Below are 19,851 nucleotides of genomic sequence, written 5' to 3'. Positions count from 1 at the left end.
AACTTATTTGACATGTCCATAGACAAGAATGAGTACTAAAACTTTTTATTACTCTTCTTTTGATAATAAAACATTTATAACTGCTGTAAATGTTGAAATACTCAATTTAATACTCTTTAAATCACATGCAATCTTTCATTAGTTAACTTGAACTCTGATGAATTCGTTAAATAAATAAAAAATTTTAGAACGAATGCATTTTATTTAGCTTTTTAAAAATCTGTTTTTAAAGTTGTGACTTTAAAAACCTTAATCAATATTTTTACTTGGGTTTAATATTTTTTTAGAAATTTAAATTCAGAATAAAATTTAATTTCTAATCATGCCATCCACTTCATATTTTTAAAAGTTTAGTTCATTTCCTAAATAAAAGAATAAAATAAAATGAGATTTCACTCACTTCAGTTTAAAATTATAATTTGGAAGTCATTAAACTAATTTCCCCTTACCATAAGCTTCTGAAAGACCTACTCTTAAAATATGTCAAATCTTTTTTTAAATAAGTCTTAGATATTCTTGTCTCTTACAACCAACTTTCTTTAGCCAAAATTTAACCAAAATTATGAAAACGCTTTTTTTCCCTAGTAAAAAATTTATTACGTTTTACTTTAGAAATCATCACATAAAAAAGGGAATACAAACAGAGTGAAATAAAATGTTGTACTCTTTTCAAGAATTATTTTAAATTGTTTGATAGGACATGACTATTAATTTTAATACTTGTTCAGGTACCAAAGTTAAAACATGAATTATACAGAATTAATTAACTAGAATGCCATGTTTCAGCTAGGCAAATAAAAATAAAAAAAAGTACACAACACATTGTGAATAACAATGGAAGAATAAGAGTTCAAATTTTAAGTATTTAAATGTTACCTTCTCATTACACATATGATGATGATTATAATGCTGTTTCCAAGAATCAGAATGACGATTATTATACATGGTATCATAATATCTGTAGAAGAAGAAAAAAAATGAATGTGCAATTTACATTAATTTTTGCATTATTCCTTCTTTTAGAGTACTTATTAATGTTACCTTCTGTAAATCTTGGTTCTGGAGAGTAAGTGTAGGATTCATTCAATGATTGAGAGGTAGTATTTTCTAAATTTTGTTCATTGGCTGTGATGGACAATATTGAAATGGAAGTGATTTCCTCTACAACTTCTGAAAACAAATAACATTAATTATAAATAAAAGAGCTGTAAACATTTTTGTTCTTGTACAGCCACTATCTTCAAAGTTTGAACTATTTAATGTTAATTTTACTTTTTGCATATCTCGAAAATGTTTTAAAAGCAAACTAAAAAAATTTGCACACAATTATAAAATTCATGCAAAAAAATACATTTTAGTAAATATTTATTATTTTATATAACAGTTCAATTTTACCTGGTAAAACACAAAATTTGTGCAAAATCTACTGAATAGTTCCTGAGAAATCGAATTTTAAATATAGGACTTATTTTCTGCATGCAATTATCTTCGGACAAATGAAGTTTAAAATTGTATGCAAAAATGTTTAAATTCGCTTAAAAAGTTCTCAAAATTTAACAACTTGCAAAAAGTAAAATTAATATCTAGGGTTCCAAACTTTGGATCGCTATCCTGATTAAACTATGGGGACCCTATATTTCTGGGGTCAGAAACCCGAATCTCTCTCTAAAAAAAAAAAAAAAAAAAAAAAAAAAAAAATGCATATTTGAGGTTATATAACATATATAACCATGAGGATATATAACCATTAAATCCTAGAACATAAAAATCCGATTATTAAATCAGAAGTTATTCAAGGTTGTCCATTTTTTTGGCGCACTGTACATAAAGATATATGATTTGACTTATACTCCTACATGTTACCTGAGATAAAATAAATAACTTATAATATAAGTGTACATACACACACACACAGATATGTGTGTATGTTAGGATTTATATTTTCATAACAATAAAAATAATATTTATTTTGCATTAAAATAAAATATTTTAAATTTAATAAAGTATGAAGATTAAAATATTTATTTTGTTGATTAATAAGCTGAATTATGTACAACTTAAAGTATGTTAATCCTTCTCATTGAAATTAAAATTAACATAAATTCTGAATGGATTGTGTGTTAATTGCACAGGTTTTACATCATACATTAAATAAAAATACTCATTTTAAATTATTGACATTTCATTTGGGTCATTCATTACCTTATGTTTGATATGTTCCTGCAATTAACAATAGGGGTAAAGTAATGAATAAATTAACAGAAGTGTAACCTATAACATAAATTAATGAGGAAGTTTTAAACACAGGAAGGTTTTAATTAAAGAAAAGAAAATCGCATTGTTAGGACATGCCATTATTTTGTCATACATCAAATGAAAACACTATTCTCCATGCCAAGTGCAGTGTATTAAATAGTAATAAAAGATAAATATAGTCAAGAATTTCACAATATGAAGTACTATGTTTAAAAGGGATAATTATCCAGATAATGATTTATTTAAGTCTTTTAATGGCATTCTGAGTTGTCATAGAATTAAGAAGCTCATAAAAAGTAGAAGTCTTTTTATGACACCGACATTCATTAGTTTTTGAAATGTTGACTGTAATTAAAATTCTATCTTGAAAAAAAAATCATTATTTAATAAAAATACTTAAAAAAAAAAAAAAAAAAAAGATTGTTCTACTATAAAAGTACGAACCCATAAAAAATGAAGATATGTCAATGAAATATACTGAATAATGCAGATGAATTTTGTTTCTATAAACCAATAAGAAAAGTGAAATGTCTTAATTCACTTATACATAAATATTCATGACTTCCTTTTTAATAACTTTGTTTGGGATGCTAATGCATGTTTATCTTAGTTAAGTGTGGAAAACAGAACTTTTAAAGTTATTTTTTTTAGCTTAAAATATAAGTAAAAATCTGTATTTCACGTGATTCTTTATTTATTAATCTTTTCAAGGACAAATTTATGACACAGAACATAGATACTTAAAAATTACGTTAACATAATTTTTAAGTTTCAATAAATTATGTCCAATTAATTACACTAACCAAATTTTATTGGCAATTAATAATAATAACTTGTTAGAGTGATAAATATGCATAATTTATTACATTTACCAAAAAACCTGGATATTATTAAAAGAAATGCAAAAAATTTTCACAGAATATATTGTAGTAATAATCTTTTGTATATGAAAAAACATGACAATATCAATCGAAATAAATAAAATGGTCCAATAAAAGAAAGGAAAAACTATAACATAAAGTCTTCTTACGAATGCAGGGTGAAAGTGTGTTACTCCAATGATGATTACGAATGCAGTATAGAAAGCGTGTATTTTCCAAAGTATCGTTGAACACTAAGTCATTACGACAAGCATAAATAGCTGCAGTATCGTTCCTTTCCACAAGGTAACTATGTTCACCAGCAGGCATGTCTGGACAACCTTCAACTAAATACAAATAGAACATGGATTTTAATTTTTATATAAAATAAATTTAATGGGGAGAATTATGCAAATTTGTTTCATAACTAATGCAGTAAAATACCCAGTATATATACATGCAATAATGAATAGGAAAAAAAATACAGGAAACACTTCACAAATGTAAATGTTTTAAAATTTCAAATATTAATTTTTTTGTATACTTTAAATCAAAATAAGATACTTTTTTTGAATAAGTTACAATCGCATAAAGAATTCAACCAAATAAGCATCCAAGATTTTAAAAATTTACAATGGAGATAAATAATACAATCGTGTTCTAGCAATATATTAGACTTCATTAAAAAATATGTTCGCAGTAAAACTAAAATTAACATTGAGCGGTTCAAAGTTTGGAAACCACAACGTTAATTTTAGTTTTTGTGAACTTCAACATATCTCGAGAACTTTTTAAGCGAATTGAAATTTTTTTTACACGGAATAATGAAATTTGTTTATCCAAAGATAATATTAGACTATTATTTAAATAATTAATGAAAAAATTTTTTAATTGTCAAGTATACAAGTTTTCACATCATTTCAAAAAAGGCATTTTTAAATGGCAAAATTCAAAATTTGAGCGAAATCGGTCAAACAGTTAAAAAGAAATCAAATTTTGAAAAAGACGGATTTTTTAAATTCGATTTTTCAGGAACTATTCGATCGATTATTATAATAATTTAAGAAGGAGAGTGTTCGAAATTTAGGGTCCATCAAAATCTATTCTCACTGGATGCTATTTGTTTTGTTCTCAAAAAATAGCATCCAGTGAGAATGGTCCTTTAATGTGGATACCTCTGCATTTTTTGCTTTCTCAAAAAAAAAATAAATAAAATAATTAATTAAAAATTATTTATTTTCCCGCTGTAAAATATAACTCTTATCTCAATGATTGAGATTCAGTAATAAAAGTACAATTAAAATATTCACTGACTTTTAAAATAAGCTAAGAATCCGCTGGAAGGGGCTAGCTCAGAGGATTGGAACTTCACCACTAAATCATTACTTGCATCAGTTTTCGCATTTCTTAAACCATCTAAACTCTGTCCACAGACTGAGAACAATTTCAGATTTCCCTCAAACACACTCAAAGAGTCTCTGTCACATTTGATGATCGGTTTAATTAATTGGCTAACACCAATGGCATAAAACTTATCCTCATGGTCCGCAGGAGTCGGAACCACTTCAGTAGCAGCACTTAGGTGAAGGTGTAAGATTTTAACATTAATTTTTTGTCCTTCAGCTGCTGATAGAGACCAACTACATTCTGGCAGTTGAGGATAGTATTTAGGGTACCCTGGTTGCATAATGTACCCCTCTGTGGCAGTGATTTTGGCATTGCAGTACTTGTTGATCTTATCGACTGAAAGAAAAAGAAATTTATTAATATTTAATAAAGTTTATTTAAAAACTAAAATACACTATTAGCCTATTATAAGTCATTAGCAGGTTTTTATTTTAATGACAGTCGAAAACATAAAATGAAGCTATTCTTCCTTATCTTATTTAAACACTGGAATACTAACTTTAATGTTTAACTTCAAAAGCAGAAAATAATGCACTAACTAAATTGAGGAGAAGGTTAACGTTGTATTTAGTTTCAAACTAAAGTTAATCAACACTTTTAATTTTAAATTTATTCCTAAAAAGAGCTATGATTTAACAATGTATCCACTTTTTTTAGGGAAAAAGAGGTCACGAGCATACGAGAAATTTCAAATTTATGCTTTAAAATTGTATTTAAGACAGTAAAAATAGGATTTAAACCTTAAAAAAAAAAGTTCTATCCATTGGTAAATTGAAATATCCTTCTCAAGTAAGTTGTAAAATACCACACATCGGATTTCTCCAGAAAAGTGGTAAATGGAGGGAAACTTAAATATTGTTATCACAAATGATGACATGGTAAAATAATTAGTTAAAAGTTTTAATTTTAGAGGAAATCGAACTACAATAGAGGTGCACAACCTACGGCCCACAAGCCGCCGGCCTACTGTTGATGTGCGCGGCCCGCAAAAGCTTCTGAAGAAAATGAAAAAAACTTTTTTTTTTTTGAAAAATAAAGAAATGTATTTTTTAAATTGCAAATTTTAGTCTTTACTTTCTGATGCGCTTAATTTACGCAGATTCTACCGTAAATCTACGTTGTTTTTCGATCGCTTTTTCAACGGTTATTGCTACAAAATTCTGCATGGTTTTAAAAAAACTCAATAATTCTAATACAATATTACGATACGTGAATTTCGAATTTAAGAAATCCCCTTTTGAGTAGCTTTATTGTTGCCGATTTAAACGTAAATTCATGTGACGTTTCGATTGTTTTTTTATAGCATTTATAAGTTAGCAATTTTCATGTGGTTTTTAAAATTCCAATACATTTATTACGACGCGTGAGTTATTTAATTTGTAAATTTTTGACATGTTTTATTAACGCCAATTTCATCATAAACCTGAATTTCTGATTTTTTTTTAAGGCAATTATTGCTACGTTTTTCTGTGTGATTTTGAAAATCCCATATTTTTACTAAAATATTATTACGACATGCCAGTTTCAAATCGCACATTTAAATTATCACTTTTTGGACGAAATTTCTTTTTGCCGATTTTATCGAACATCACATCACTTTTCAATTATTTTTTAGGCAGTTTTTACGATGCATTCCTCGGTGGTATAAAAATTCCGATCTTTATAACGACATTCCAATTTTAAAGCATGCATTTAATTATTACTTACAGACTAGCTTCATTTATGCTGATTTCATCGTAAATGAAAGCAATTAAGCTTTTTTTTCAATTATTGCGATGCTTTTTCACCTGAATTTGACGATCCCCTTATTTTAACTATGATATCATTAAGACCCGCGATTTATTTAATCGCGCATTTAAATAATAACTTCTTGATAAAATTTATTTGTGCCTATTTCACCACGATTTTATTCATTTCATTGCGCCTTTTTTCCGTCGATTTTTCGGCGGTTAGAGAAATACATTTGCACGTTGTATTTAGAATTCCGATACTTTAATTTTTAATAGAATATTATTGCAACAAGAAAAATTAAAAAACGTGGAGGAAAACTTGAATTTTCTCACTGTTAGTAATTTTTTAAAAAAATAATTTATAGCTTGGGGGATTTTTTAAAAAGAAAACGTTTCCTATTTATAGTTCATAAAACCTCTAAAAATTCAAGCAATAGAAATAATATTTGAAGTATAACACCAAATAAAAATGGAAACTTATTTTGTACTATAATTGAATTGTTTTAATTTTTGGTTTTTGTTTACAAATTTTCTTTAATTAAAATATTTAATTCAATTTTATATTACTCATTAAAATACTAAATTAAAGTTTACTGACAAAAAATTTAGTTTTTAGAACACTAATATATTTACATAAAAATTATTATATTTGATGCCAGTAAGACTATAAACATGCATACGGCCCTTCTATATAGTCAACCTGCTGCGCTTCCAGGCCCTTCACTGAAAATTTTCAGTCAGAAAACAAACCTTTAAAGGTTGTCCACCCCTAATCTACAATAAAACAGCATATTTCGATAATGTTAAATAGTTACATAAATTTATACGGTCAAACTCGCTTTAAGCTAATTTTTGGTTAAAAAGCATAATATAACAAAATCGATTTTCTCTATACTATGGAAAAGTTGAGGGATACAAATTTGTTTGTCGTCATGGAAAGAAACGCCCACAGAACGTCTCATGGGTATTAAATAGAACTTTATGCAAATGAAACAAAACGTGACGCACGATTAATAATTAATTGAGGAACAAAATGCTTAAAAAGTGATTGTTTATTGGTTAATAGGAAAGGAAATCTGTTTCCCTCTAAATCGACCTAGTTTTAGTTTATACTTCACGACAATACCTGAAAAATAGCTTCTGAGGGGTAAGAGATGAAACACCTATTTTGGATTTAAGAATAAATAATTAAATTAAATCTGATAATTTACTCACAAATTTAAAATTTCATTAAAATAAATTGAGACTTGATTTTTTATTTATTCACAAAAGAAAGTTTTTCATTTTAAAAACATTAGAAGTAATCTCAAATTTAATTTAATTTACAAGAAAATAAAAATCAGCTGTTTCCAAAACAACTAAACGTTTTCTTTTTAAATGATTGTCATGAAAGTAATATTATTTTTCCAATTGGAAGAAAAAAAATTATTTTTCTCTAATGATGCATGAACTCATTCGAATCCAGGATAATTGAAATGCGGGAAATGTATAATTAAATCTGGAATTTATTCAACAATTCTGGATTCCCTTTTCTTTCTTTTTTTACACTAAGAACTTTAAAGCATCATCCTGTTCTTTTAATTTACACACACGATAAATCAATATTTGGGTGAGAAAAACAATAACTTTCACAGGGGAGAGCTTAATGAAAAGGTTTTAATGAATTAAATTCTCTTTAGTAAAACTTCTTTATCCCATCCCCCTAAGCGTGGTGAACGAGTCATTAGGAAAATTGATGATTCATATTTTTATGAATATAGGCTTAATAGAATCTGCAAAAAATTTTCGAAAAATAAATTACACTGGAACTGATTTAAGGGGGAAATATTAAAATGAAGAAAAAATAATCAGTTGATTAGGGTGAGAAAAGATAAGACTATTTAGTGACAATAGGCGATGTGAAAATTAAATAAAACTTTATTTCAGTTATAATGGAAAAGATGCTCTCCGTACATTCAAGAATTCCTATTTAGGTATGGGCTCAATAAATATCATTAAGATTATTTTAGAATAATCTTCTTTTAATGAAATACTTTATTAGGCAGCCCATAGGAAGAAAAAAAAAAGACCCAGGCTTAATAAATTTGAAGCAATCAATCTTTATGGTATGAAGATGCCTTTAAGTATAGGTATATTTTGTATAATAGCCGCACTTAATATGTATTTTTAGAGTTCTTAGCAAAATTGAATTTTATAAGTACACACATTAAAGGTCGAAAATTAATATCTTTAAAAAAAGCTATCAAAATATGCCAAATTATTTCTTAGGAAGGCAGGTGTAAAAACATAAAAACCTGTTTGATTGCCAGTATAAATTTGTTGGGTATTTAGTTTCTCATAATAGCCTTTCAATTCTCTTCCGTTTCCTTTGGAAATCAAGTAAGCTTTGTTGTTTTCAGTCCCGTTTTAAACGGAAACGATTCATTAGATTTTCTTTAATTTCCTGGCTTGAGGGTTGTAAATTAAGAAGTGGTATTGTCACTAAAAGTCGCTAGACATCGATACAGAATATCGGAGCAGAGGGGTGGCACATTTGTCGATTAATAGAGTACATAAAACCGACGATCCAGTAGATGAGATTGGTTTTTACCGTTCTTAATTATATTTAATTAAAATGAGATCAGTGGCATAGTTTAAAATCGAGGTTGCTCATAGCGAAATTGTAGTATCAATGATTTAAAGCTCTTTTTTGACTCACTCTTCTATGACTGTTTGTCATAGTCCACAAATGTAAAGAATCTTTAAAGTTTACGGTTTTTTGAGGTGTTGGAGAGCATTACTATATCAACAATTTATTTCTTCGCTTTAGATGAGTAATTTAAGGCACTTAATATGGATACCTTTTAAAATATTTTGATAAGGATTGCAAAAATATATATTACGGGAATCATAGAGATAGGAAAGCGCAATATATGTAATATTCAGTTCACAAATTTATGACCGTTTATCAGCTGTACTTTTGGGACCCCGTTTCCATACTATGACCACCCTATTTTGAGAAATACGAATCTGCCCTGGAAAAAAAAAATTATTTTCAAAGTATTGTATTTGCCTTAACTGGCAAAGGAATCTATTGAAATCGATTTTGTAGCTTATAGTTGATATTAATTAATTAGCATATTTAAGATATCTCTCTCGAACAATTATTATTTTCAACCAGAGTTTACCTCGTCCAATTTTAAATTCCTAATTAAAAGACCTAGTTCTTCTCTATCAGTACGATAAAGAAAATTAATTTTTAGAGCGCATATATCCGAGTTAAAATATATTTTCATTGCTTTCACTTTATGTAAAAATTACAAAAATCTTGGTGGACAAAATTATTTAAACAATCGTGTTCCAGAAGTTTTTTTTTTTTTCCCTATTGCAAACTCCTTAGCATCAAAATAACTTGGCCCTCGTTGGACCCATATTCACGAATCTTGGCTAAATAAGGGTTCAAAAGGCCGTTATTTTTCCGATATTGGCCCTTTATAGAATTGTCAGATTCACTCGATATTTTATAGTATTCATTTTTTAGCCAAGATAGGTTCTATATTGGCGCCACGAAAGTCGATATTGGCCCTATATAGGAACAATATTATAAAATCTAAACATCCCAATAGTGTTCCCTCGGTGCAAGTTCTAGCCAATGTTCACATTGAGCCAAACTGAGGACAGGGTAAAATTGTAGCTGGGGCTGTCTCTAATCACCATGGAAAAGCATCAAAATAGTCATACATATTATTATTAAAATTTATATTTAAACTTGGCAACTGACTAAATCGTCCGATTCTGGTAGGAAATTTGCTTGCTCATTCGCTATACAAATGGATTAGTTTCACATAGCGAAAGTTAAGTGAAAAAAAAACTCTCCAATTAACTCCCGTATGGTTTTACAGAGCACTCAATGACAGTGTGAGTAACTGCTGTATTAGACCTAAATTTAAAGTGGTACCAGTTGTCAGTACAATTAAGAGGAAACAACAGTAAAAAAATTATTTTTTTAAAGAATTTTGCAAACATAGTGATATACGTAAGTTAACATTTAACTTAACATTTTTTTATCTTATTGCACGCAATTTAATCTTCATTTTACCATGCTACAAACACAAAAATTTAAAAAAATAAGTGTTTTAATAATACTATGTTCCTAACTTATTTTTGAATTATCCATAACTCGCTGTACACATTAGTTGGAAAAAATCCTAATTTGATTCTGTTTTAATTTTTTTAATTTAAATTAATTTAGTTTTTGTTGCACGTAATCTTTCGTTCTTCAAAAATAATAGTTTTTTTTCCTCACAAAATGGTGGGGTTTTGAAGAGAAAATTTTTTAAAAAATGACAAAACAAGTTTCATTTTCGTGGATTATTCAAAACTATTAAACTAAATTAAAAAATCCCTACATGTAACGAAAACAATATTTACTCTGAACATTGTGGCAAATTTTAAGTAAATTGGTTGAAAAGTGCACTATACTTCGTTGCCAATTAAGAAAAGACCATTGCTGAATAGGATTTAAGTAATCATACGCGACCATAGTTCCGTTTTATTTCGTTATCAAATTAAACAAATATGCTTTAAAAACAATATAAAAGCTTTTAAAAGTTAAACACGCCAGACAGAAAGTGAATCCGTGCTATCTTTTAGATATATATTTTAAAAATAAGATTATAGTTTCGTAGTCGCACTGGAATCCTAGATTTATATAGACATATTTCGATAAATGGGAGATCAATCGTTCCTATATATATATATATATATATATATATATATATATATATATATATATATATATATATATATATATATATATATATATTTAAAAAAAAAAAAAACACTAAATGAGTTTCAAGAGCATTTGATTTGACCACTAAAATGACGCGCCATATGCTGTCATGCCCTTAACAAATCAAATGCGAGATAAAGAATTTTTACTTTTGTTTCGTTGTAGAAGAAAATCGTAAGACGAACTGCAAGAAACAGATATTTATTATTCGTTCATTCGCCAGTTTCTTTAAATGCGAATATTTGTTACGTTTCTTAGATATTTTGATTAATTTATAATACTTGTTAATTGACTATACAATGATTTTTTTTCTTATTTCACACGCTTTAAGAAAGCAAGTAAACAGAAGACTGTACAACGTCGTTTCAAGAGTTGGCGATGTTGATGCTTGATATCCATTTGGCGTGCTCTTCGATGCAAACTGTCTATAAACTATAGTAAGGGTTTTTCTTAACTTGCAACAGAGTTTAAGTTAGTGATACGACAAGTGAAATTGCGTTAAAAGTTTTGTGATCAATAAACCACGTGAATATATAGAAAATTTTGCAATCAACTGTAATGCACAAATACCAATTGCGTAAGTCTTTTTCTTGTCGATCTACCCTCATATGCTTAATAGCAGCCGAAATTCTGCGGTCATCTTCATTTTGACAATATTCTTTGGCTGCTCGGCCTACATTTATTTCTAATGGTTACATAAATGTCAATAATCTATAGCAACCTTCATTAAAATCAATAAGTTGCCATTTAAACTATTAATATTGAAACTATCATATATTATTTTTCATACATATGTAAAATTATTCCAATAAATAGTTAAAGTGATAGTAATTTACTAAATTGTTTTGGCAGAAGTGGGCAAATCCTTTAATCAACTAAGCGCACAAGTTTATACATGTCACAGTGCCTCGCATTAGACTTATTATATCCTGTAACTTTTACGTTTACGAAAATCAATTCAATAATTTTCAAAGGATAGACACTATTGAAGAATACAATTTTATTCTTCATTTTTTTGAAAATTTTACTGAGTTGTTCCCCTTTAAGACTGCATCATCAATACCTGATAATCAGGTGAGCGAAAGTTATTTATTTTTATTCTCATGTTGACGTATTACTACAAAAAAGCAGGCGAACTATTGTGTCTTCTTATTTTTAATTAAACTATCGAAGTACCTATCGGAACCATATCAGAGTGTTGGTAAAAATGCGGTTTATATATTTCACAGAGGTAGAAAAAAAAAAATTCCTTACTTCGAACACAATCATATTGGACGATTAAAACGCCATCAGGATTTGAACACTGCTTCTCCATTTCATCTGAATAAGTAAAATTACAGTTCCTGAGGCCAGAACACCTAAAAAGAAAAATAATGATCTATAAATTTAGTTATGACTATTGAATTCATAACAATGACTATTGAATTTATGTGGTAGAATAATATGCTTTTACATTTATATAATAACTTATACATTTAATGGATAGCTTATACTTACCAGGCTGCTTTAATTTTGGCCATCCAATATACTTCACTTATATGCATATAAATAAAAAAAAACTCATCTTTGAATTTAATGTAACCTTCAATGCATGCATTAAAAAGAAATTTTTTTTAAAGAAATAGTTTATAATATATATAATAATTTAAACTTTACAACAGTAGTTAAAATTTTTCGGTCTAGAAATCTTTCTTGGACATAGTTTTCTATAACTGCTCTTCTAAATACTTTTATAACATAAAAATTTCACAGTGTTTCACTTAAGATCAACATTGCATAAGCTTTGTTAATAACTCTTTAATTGCGCCAGTCCAAAGAGAAAAAGGAGCACATTATTTACATAGCTGTCGTTAAAAAAGTCTCCCGCATGACTATGATACGTTGACAGAAAATCAAATTACTCTAACGCGAGAATAATGTATCTCTGCAAATACAGCAATTAAATTAAGTTTTAGGTAACAAAAGTGTCACATAAGAGAGAAAAAAAAAAAAACCGCTAACACAAGATAAATATTACAACAAGCTAAACAATTATACATTAATAAAATTATTCGACACAATATAGGTATACATTTTTCGCCTTCGCATTCCAACTGCTACAGCGCTAACTTATTATGAGAGTTTGTTTAGAAACTTTTAGAAAAATAGTATAAATGCTAAGAATGTAACGAATAATTGGCCACTATTTATAGTATTCGGCCCTTTTAGTCGAATATTATCGGCTGAATGCTTGGCTAAATATTCCAGTGTTTTCATCATAGAAAAAAAATGGGTGAGAATTTCTCACCCTTTCTCAAAAACAGGGTGAGATTTCAGAAAGTTAAGTGAGATTTCTAAAAACTGAAAAAATACAAATAGACTTGGAAAAAAAATTTTTTTTTTGTTATAATACATTTTTAACGTCTTCTATTTTTTAAAGCATTGAATATTTTTGCTGCATCATCATAGAAGATTTTGCCTTTACTAGGTATTTGTCCATCTTACATTAGCGCATAAAAAAATTTGAACGTCTTACATGACAAACCATACCTACAGTAAACACGTGGTTGCAGAGAAATGTGTTCTGAAAGGGATTCCGTGGTTCGGAGGGATTGTGTTCTGTTGTTCGAAAAAGTTCTGAACAATGCCTACTGGTAAATAGGGAAGCTGGATAACGGGGCAAGTGTTGAAAATAATGAAGATCCAGGAAGAAAAGTGAAACGGATTTTATTCTAAATGACATAATTCGAAGCTTTTTCCAAAATGCGAGAAATTCGCGAATTTTGAAATTGATTTATAGAATGCGCGAATTTCTCGCGGCAATCATTTTTTAATGCGAGAAAAGAAAAAAATATGCGAGATTCTCGCGTTCTCGCGCTGTAGTGAAAACACTGAAAATTCGGTAAAATATTATAGGCCAATTATTTCTAGACAAAATATGTTTCGAAAACTTTTTGTTTAACTTGAACAGATTTAATAAAGAATAATTTAAAATTGTACTTTTAACTATACATTATTAGAAATAGTTTTTGCATATATTTGCTGAGTTCTATAATTCATGTGCTTTCAAAATTATGTTCTGTAAGACAAATGGAAAAACGAAAATTGAAGAATTTAATGTAGATTACTAAATCAATTTTTTTTAAGGCAAATTAATTTTATCTCTTTTCGACACTTTCTGTTTTTAAGAATTGAGGACTATTTTTTTCTTTCTTTTTCGTTGTTTTTCTTTTTTTATTCCTTCGGCATTTTAAAGTACTGATTCTCAGACATTTATTCTCTTATTTTTTTAATTTACGGAAATATAAATAACTGGTAACCTGAAAATTTGTGATTTTCAATGTTAAAAATTTTGTTTTCAGAACTAAGAATAATTGTTTTGTTTTTTCTTTTCAATCAGTGTTTATGTTATGACAAAGCATTTTTAAAAAAAAAAAAAACATTTCTAATAAACTCTTATTCTTTTATCGTCGCTTTTTCCTAGAAATACGACAATGTAAAAAAATTAATTTGAGTTTGTCAGAGTTGATTTTTCTTTTTAAAATAAAGAACGATTTTTTTCCAGTTTTTTTTTTATTTTTAGAAATTTTTGACTCCACCGATTTTTTTATTATGACACGGCCAGAGTTTTAAGAGAGTTTATTAGACTTTATTATTTTTTTTGTTCTTCACATTTTCTTAAAAATACGATAATTGCAAAAACTGAGCTGTTAAGCTAAAACTTTTCTTGCCAGAATTGAGATCGATTTTTCTTTTTTCTGTTTCGCATTTGTGATGATAAAAAAGATTTAACACGTATTCTGTCGCACAATTGAAAAAACAACAAAGTGCCTCACGATGTATTTCAAGAGAAGAAGTGAATTGATGATTTTTTTTTTCTCTCGCTAATGCAATGAAAGTTAAAATGGAAATTCAAAAATTGATGGAACAAAATTTAATTTCGAAAATTTTTTTTTACAATAAATAGCTTTTTTCACAAAAATGCCAAATTTCGAATTTTTTGTCGCTTACGTTGATTTTTTTTATTGCACGGCAGTATTGCCCGTCTTTTCAGCGAATCGTGCAAAATACTGCAAGGTCATCCATCTAGTAGAAAAAAAATTTCTCGCTCATTTGCTATGGTGGGTGTTAAGTTAAAGGTTAGCAATCACATTATTTTTATCCCCAAGCTTAATTTAATGTCTTATTTATTTTCCCCCCGTTATTTTTAAAGTTATTATGATTGCTTCAATTCTTATGCTACATATACCTAGCTGTTTTTTTTTTATACAAGTTTTCTTCTTATGTTGATTAGACATTGTACTCTCACGACAGATTCTATACCAATTTAAATTTTGCATTAGTTTGTTAATAGTGAAATTTCATAATCATAAAAGATATGTGGAAGAGTGGGAGTTGTTTTTCTTATCGTCTGTTAATTTACTGGATACCACTTGTGGTGGAAGGTTCGTACATTTCCGATTATCGTCTGTATATTTCGTCCTTTACTCACTCTAATGAATTAAAAAGTAAAATTATTTTTTATTGGATGAAGTTAGTTTTGATCTTTGTTTTATGAGTTATTTTACCGAACTTGCCGATGTCCCGAGATATTGTATTACTAGTAAAACAAGAATTTCGAATTTTTTAAACATACCAATAATAAAGCTAAGTTTTGATTATTTTTCAATAATGACTAAATATGTTAATATACAAAAAATAACATTTACTATTAACTTTTTTTGTTAAAAAAATTCTGCTATTCGATTGTCGAATATTCGTCATTCGGCCAAATTATTATTCGTTACATCCCTAATAAATACTAGTTTTATCAAATAAATGGCAAGAAATTGTGCTTTTATATTTGCTAATAACAATGAATAACGTTACATTGTACAATAATTTAATAAGGGATAGAAAAATTTTAGACGAAGAAGAGAGGCATAATTGAATCTTTCAAGTTTTGCATTTCCAAGAGTGACTTTTCCTAGTGGTAGCTAGGTTATTAAATAAGAATTAAAATATCACTTGTAGGATAATATATCTGTCTATTTTGTCAGAGGATTTTATGATTGTAAGAGATTTGTTATGCAATAATACATATATTTATAAGTTTATTCATATAAAATGATGGTATTTAAAATAATTCAAAATTAAATTTATAAATTCAAGTATGAAGTAGAAAAGCATAAGTTTTGTTATCACTTCATAAAAATAAAATCATTGGAAAATCTGGAAGAATTGGCAGTTATGCGGTTTGGAAAGATAGTCTAAAATCGGCAAAACGACCGGGGGAAAAAAATCGTGATAAGCAAACATACACTAATAAAAAAATTTTTTTATCTCGTAACTTTCAGTAATAACGTAATTGGTAGAGCAAGAAGATAACCGCGTCGCATTAAGCTAAAATTAAGTTTGTTTTTTAAATCGAAGAACTCATTGATTTAGATTTTTAATTAAAAGAAAAACTTATTATTTTGAGTAAGTTAACATTTTAATGTACCGTTTTAATAGCAGAAAAAATAAATTAAATTCGTGACATAACAAATAAAAGAATATATCACGAAATTCCGTAACGGAAAGCGCAAATACTACTTGAATGATTTTACAAGTAACTTAAACATATTTTAAAAAATAAAACTTTTTGTTCGATGAATTTAATTTTTATTGTTTTTTAACTTTTGAAAACTGCTTTTCCGTTGGATATCAAGAAACGAATCGATAAAGGTAGTTTCCTTTTTGCGTTTTAAATCATGCTATTTTAAAGCAGCTACAAACATTTGCAGATGTTTTTAAAAAGGCAGGTGAAAACAGAAATAAACTCATTCATCACCTAACAATGTGTTTTAACACTTACGAAAACTTCTTTCAAAAGGGAAAATATATATTGAGTTGGATTTCTGTAAACAGTCCTTACTACGAGATGCCAAAAAAAAAAAAAAAAAAAAAAATAGTTACAGCTGGAATTATTCAAACCAAATTTCTTAAGTTCCTTTTTTTAAAAGCAGGTAAAGGTACGAGACAATTTGATTTTCGTATTGCTTTTTAACATTTGGATACCAATCACTATGGGACAAATTATTATTCATTTTAATCACAGAGCACAAGTGAAAAAAAAAAATTTTTTTTTTTAAATGTTTCATTAAGACTATCATTTATCATACCCACAAATAATTTTTTAGAAAAAATCTGGATTTTTTTTTAGAGAAAACCTTGCTACATATTTTTATTTATTTACTTAATTTTTTTTTAAATTTTCTTAAAAGTCAAATTATTATTTACTTAAATATATATTCCTTAACGAAAATACTATGTAAGTTTTAGGTAACTTTTTTAGAATTGATTATTGAATTTTTTATTAACGCAATCATTTAGCTATATATTTAACTTAAAAATATAATTATTATTATAAGTTTGTTGAAATTAAGATTATGAATGCAAGAAATGCGATTAACAAATGCTTAAACTAGAACAGAATTACAGCTTTTTTTTTCTTCAATAAAACAAATTCATATGTCCTGAAATTAGGTTTTGAAGTTCATTATTTTCACTAAAATTATAACTTAACTTATCAACTTAACTTACAATATAAGAATTTCTACAATGAAAGATAACAATATTTGGAAACAATGTTTTCATTTATAGGCTAGCAGAGACTCTAGAAACAGAAAGTTCTCTTTAAAACAAATTATTAGTTAAAAATGATTATTTTCCAAAAAAATTTCTTTACAATTTTTATGATTATAGTGTACATCAGTAGTTTTCTAAATGATAAATAAAAAATCTAAAATATTTTAAAAAAATATTTTAAATTCAGCATCTTGAGAACTTTTAAAAACAGTGTAATGGTATTGGTTTGTTACAAATTATACTAGAATTCTCCGAAAATTGCAAAATTGTTATAAACATTTCTTTACCAAGAAAAAGATTTCTATTTCTTTACTTTTTATTAATAAAAATATATTCTTTTAAATAAACGCATAGGGATCCAATCCAGTCAATCGTGTTTAGTGGGAGATGTTTCTTGTTCAGCTTATCTTTACCGTAGTGTTAAATAAACCATTGGAAATTTTGATGAAGTGATAGATGAGTTAGTTGTAACATTCGACCTAAAAGTTAAATTGTCTTCTAATTTAAATGAGTAGGTTCAAATTTAAGATAATATTGAGTACAGAGTTGAACTGTCACAAATCTACTTCGTCGATAATTTGTTTAACCAACATAGCCAAAATAAAATTTCTTTGCAATGTGGTAAATATATGCACTGGTTATCTAAGGATCACAAAAAATCACAAAAATAGCGATGATAACTGGCACAAAAATAAGCAAATTGCCAATGAAATTTGGGTGTGTTGTTAAACGAGTTGCTAACAATAACTGCAATATGTAAAACAGTAGCGCTGCAATTGAAACCATGACGGCTTTATAGTTAACATATTCGATGTTTTCGAGTGCCTTTGGGCGGCGCAGTAGGTGATAATTTCGTGCTACAGGACGATAACGCTATGTGGGGCAGGGCTCGCATTGGGGATGATTATCTTCGGGAGCAAACAATTCAGGGCATGGAGTGGCCAGCTCGATCATCGGGCTTGAATTCTATCGATCCTGTTAGGGATGCTTTGGGAAGACGTGAACTGCTCTCGGTCCTCATCCTCAAACCCTTGCAACAGCATTGAATAAACAATGCTTCTCTTGAATTGAAACCATCACAGATCGTTGTATTACTACTTGAAGGGATCATATTCCAAACTTGGGGTACTTTTCCCATTCAAAACTGACACAGTAGATTACTTTATTTCACAACTATACTAATGTCTGCAACACTATAATTGTCTAATTATTACTTTTTTGTGTGCGTTTTTATAAACAATTTGCACTTAGCTGTGCGTCAATTTCATTTAATTCTACGTGTAACTGTTTGAGATATCGTTATTTGTGCAATTTTTCTTTAATTTATGATAGCAAGTGTAGATAAGTTTTTAAAGAGGAAAAATTCAGATCTATAGAATAACAGTTGCTTTTTCATTTATATACACCTCAAGTATTAAAGGTTTTCTTTTTGGTTTGGTTGTTTAAAAAATTACTAGGAAAAGAAAGAAATAACGGAATAAAATTAATATATACATATATAAAAGTTAATATATAAAGGTTATAAATATATACGAATTTTTAAGGAAGTGGCGTTCTTTTATGAACCACTTAAAATAAAAAGAAAATTTGCTGACTCGTTTTATATTTATTAACTTTCACCCATTTAAGTCTTGTTGCGCTCGTTTAAGCAACCAATATTGCTAAAAAGAATCACGACCTCCACGATAAAAAAAATGTTTCTCAATGAAAAAATAAATAATAATAAATGCTACTTTTTAACTTCCTTTCAAAATCACATATGTCTATATCCGTTCACATACAACAAAAAGGGGAAAGAACGCTTAAGCCAGGAAGTGACGTTCCTGATTTTACCCTCAGCAGAACACAATATCCGTTAGTGCGGAACCGATGCCACTGCCAATCCACTAATACTGAAACTACTCAACTTATGTACGTACATAGTTTGCTTTAATTAGTGCAACATGAAACGTTCTGTCTTCTCTGATGGAGTAACGCGAGTTCATTATGAATTAGCTTTCATGGCCGGCATCTTTTTCTGCTTTATAAGGTCGGTCGTGTGTAATCATAAACCTCTTTTGTTCTTCAGATTCGAATTTAATAACATAATGGACTTGTTTTAGTGAGGCGCGGTTTAATTAATGGGGAAAATAAATGATTAATCTACAGAGCGCTGCTTTTCTTCTTATTTAATAACTTTTAATATGCTCGTTGCTAAAAGCATAACAATAGAAAAGTACTTTTTTTCCCCCTCCAGTTA

The 19,851-nt window shown here is 28.0% G+C and overlaps 1 protein-coding gene across 1 annotated transcript in view; it reads right to left on the bottom strand.

Moving 5' to 3' along the window:
- Positions 1-19,851, bottom strand: part of LOC107452002 (uncharacterized) — a 49,123-nt gene that overhangs the window by 4,816 nt on the left and 24,456 nt on the right. Inside the window, exons 3-7 of the mRNA XM_016068269.4 lie at positions 12,279-12,382; positions 4,431-4,859; positions 3,287-3,463; positions 1,042-1,170; positions 877-958 (exon numbers count right to left, since the gene is read on the bottom strand). Of these exons, the coding sequence (XP_015923755.3) occupies positions 877-958; positions 1,042-1,170; positions 3,287-3,463; positions 4,431-4,859; positions 12,279-12,382 (921 nt within the window). The remainder of the gene's footprint in view (positions 1-876; positions 959-1,041; positions 1,171-3,286; positions 3,464-4,430; positions 4,860-12,278; positions 12,383-19,851) is intronic.

Source organism: Parasteatoda tepidariorum, chromosome 1 (assembly GCF_982258835.1).
Source record: "Parasteatoda tepidariorum strain Cologne lab strain chromosome 1, Ptep-v5.0, whole genome shotgun sequence".
In the NCBI taxonomy this organism is placed as follows: Eukaryota; Metazoa; Arthropoda; class Arachnida; order Araneae; family Theridiidae; genus Parasteatoda; species Parasteatoda tepidariorum.
The sequence above is the reverse complement of the archived record's forward strand: the minus strand, read 5'-3'. Positions and strand labels throughout refer to the sequence as shown.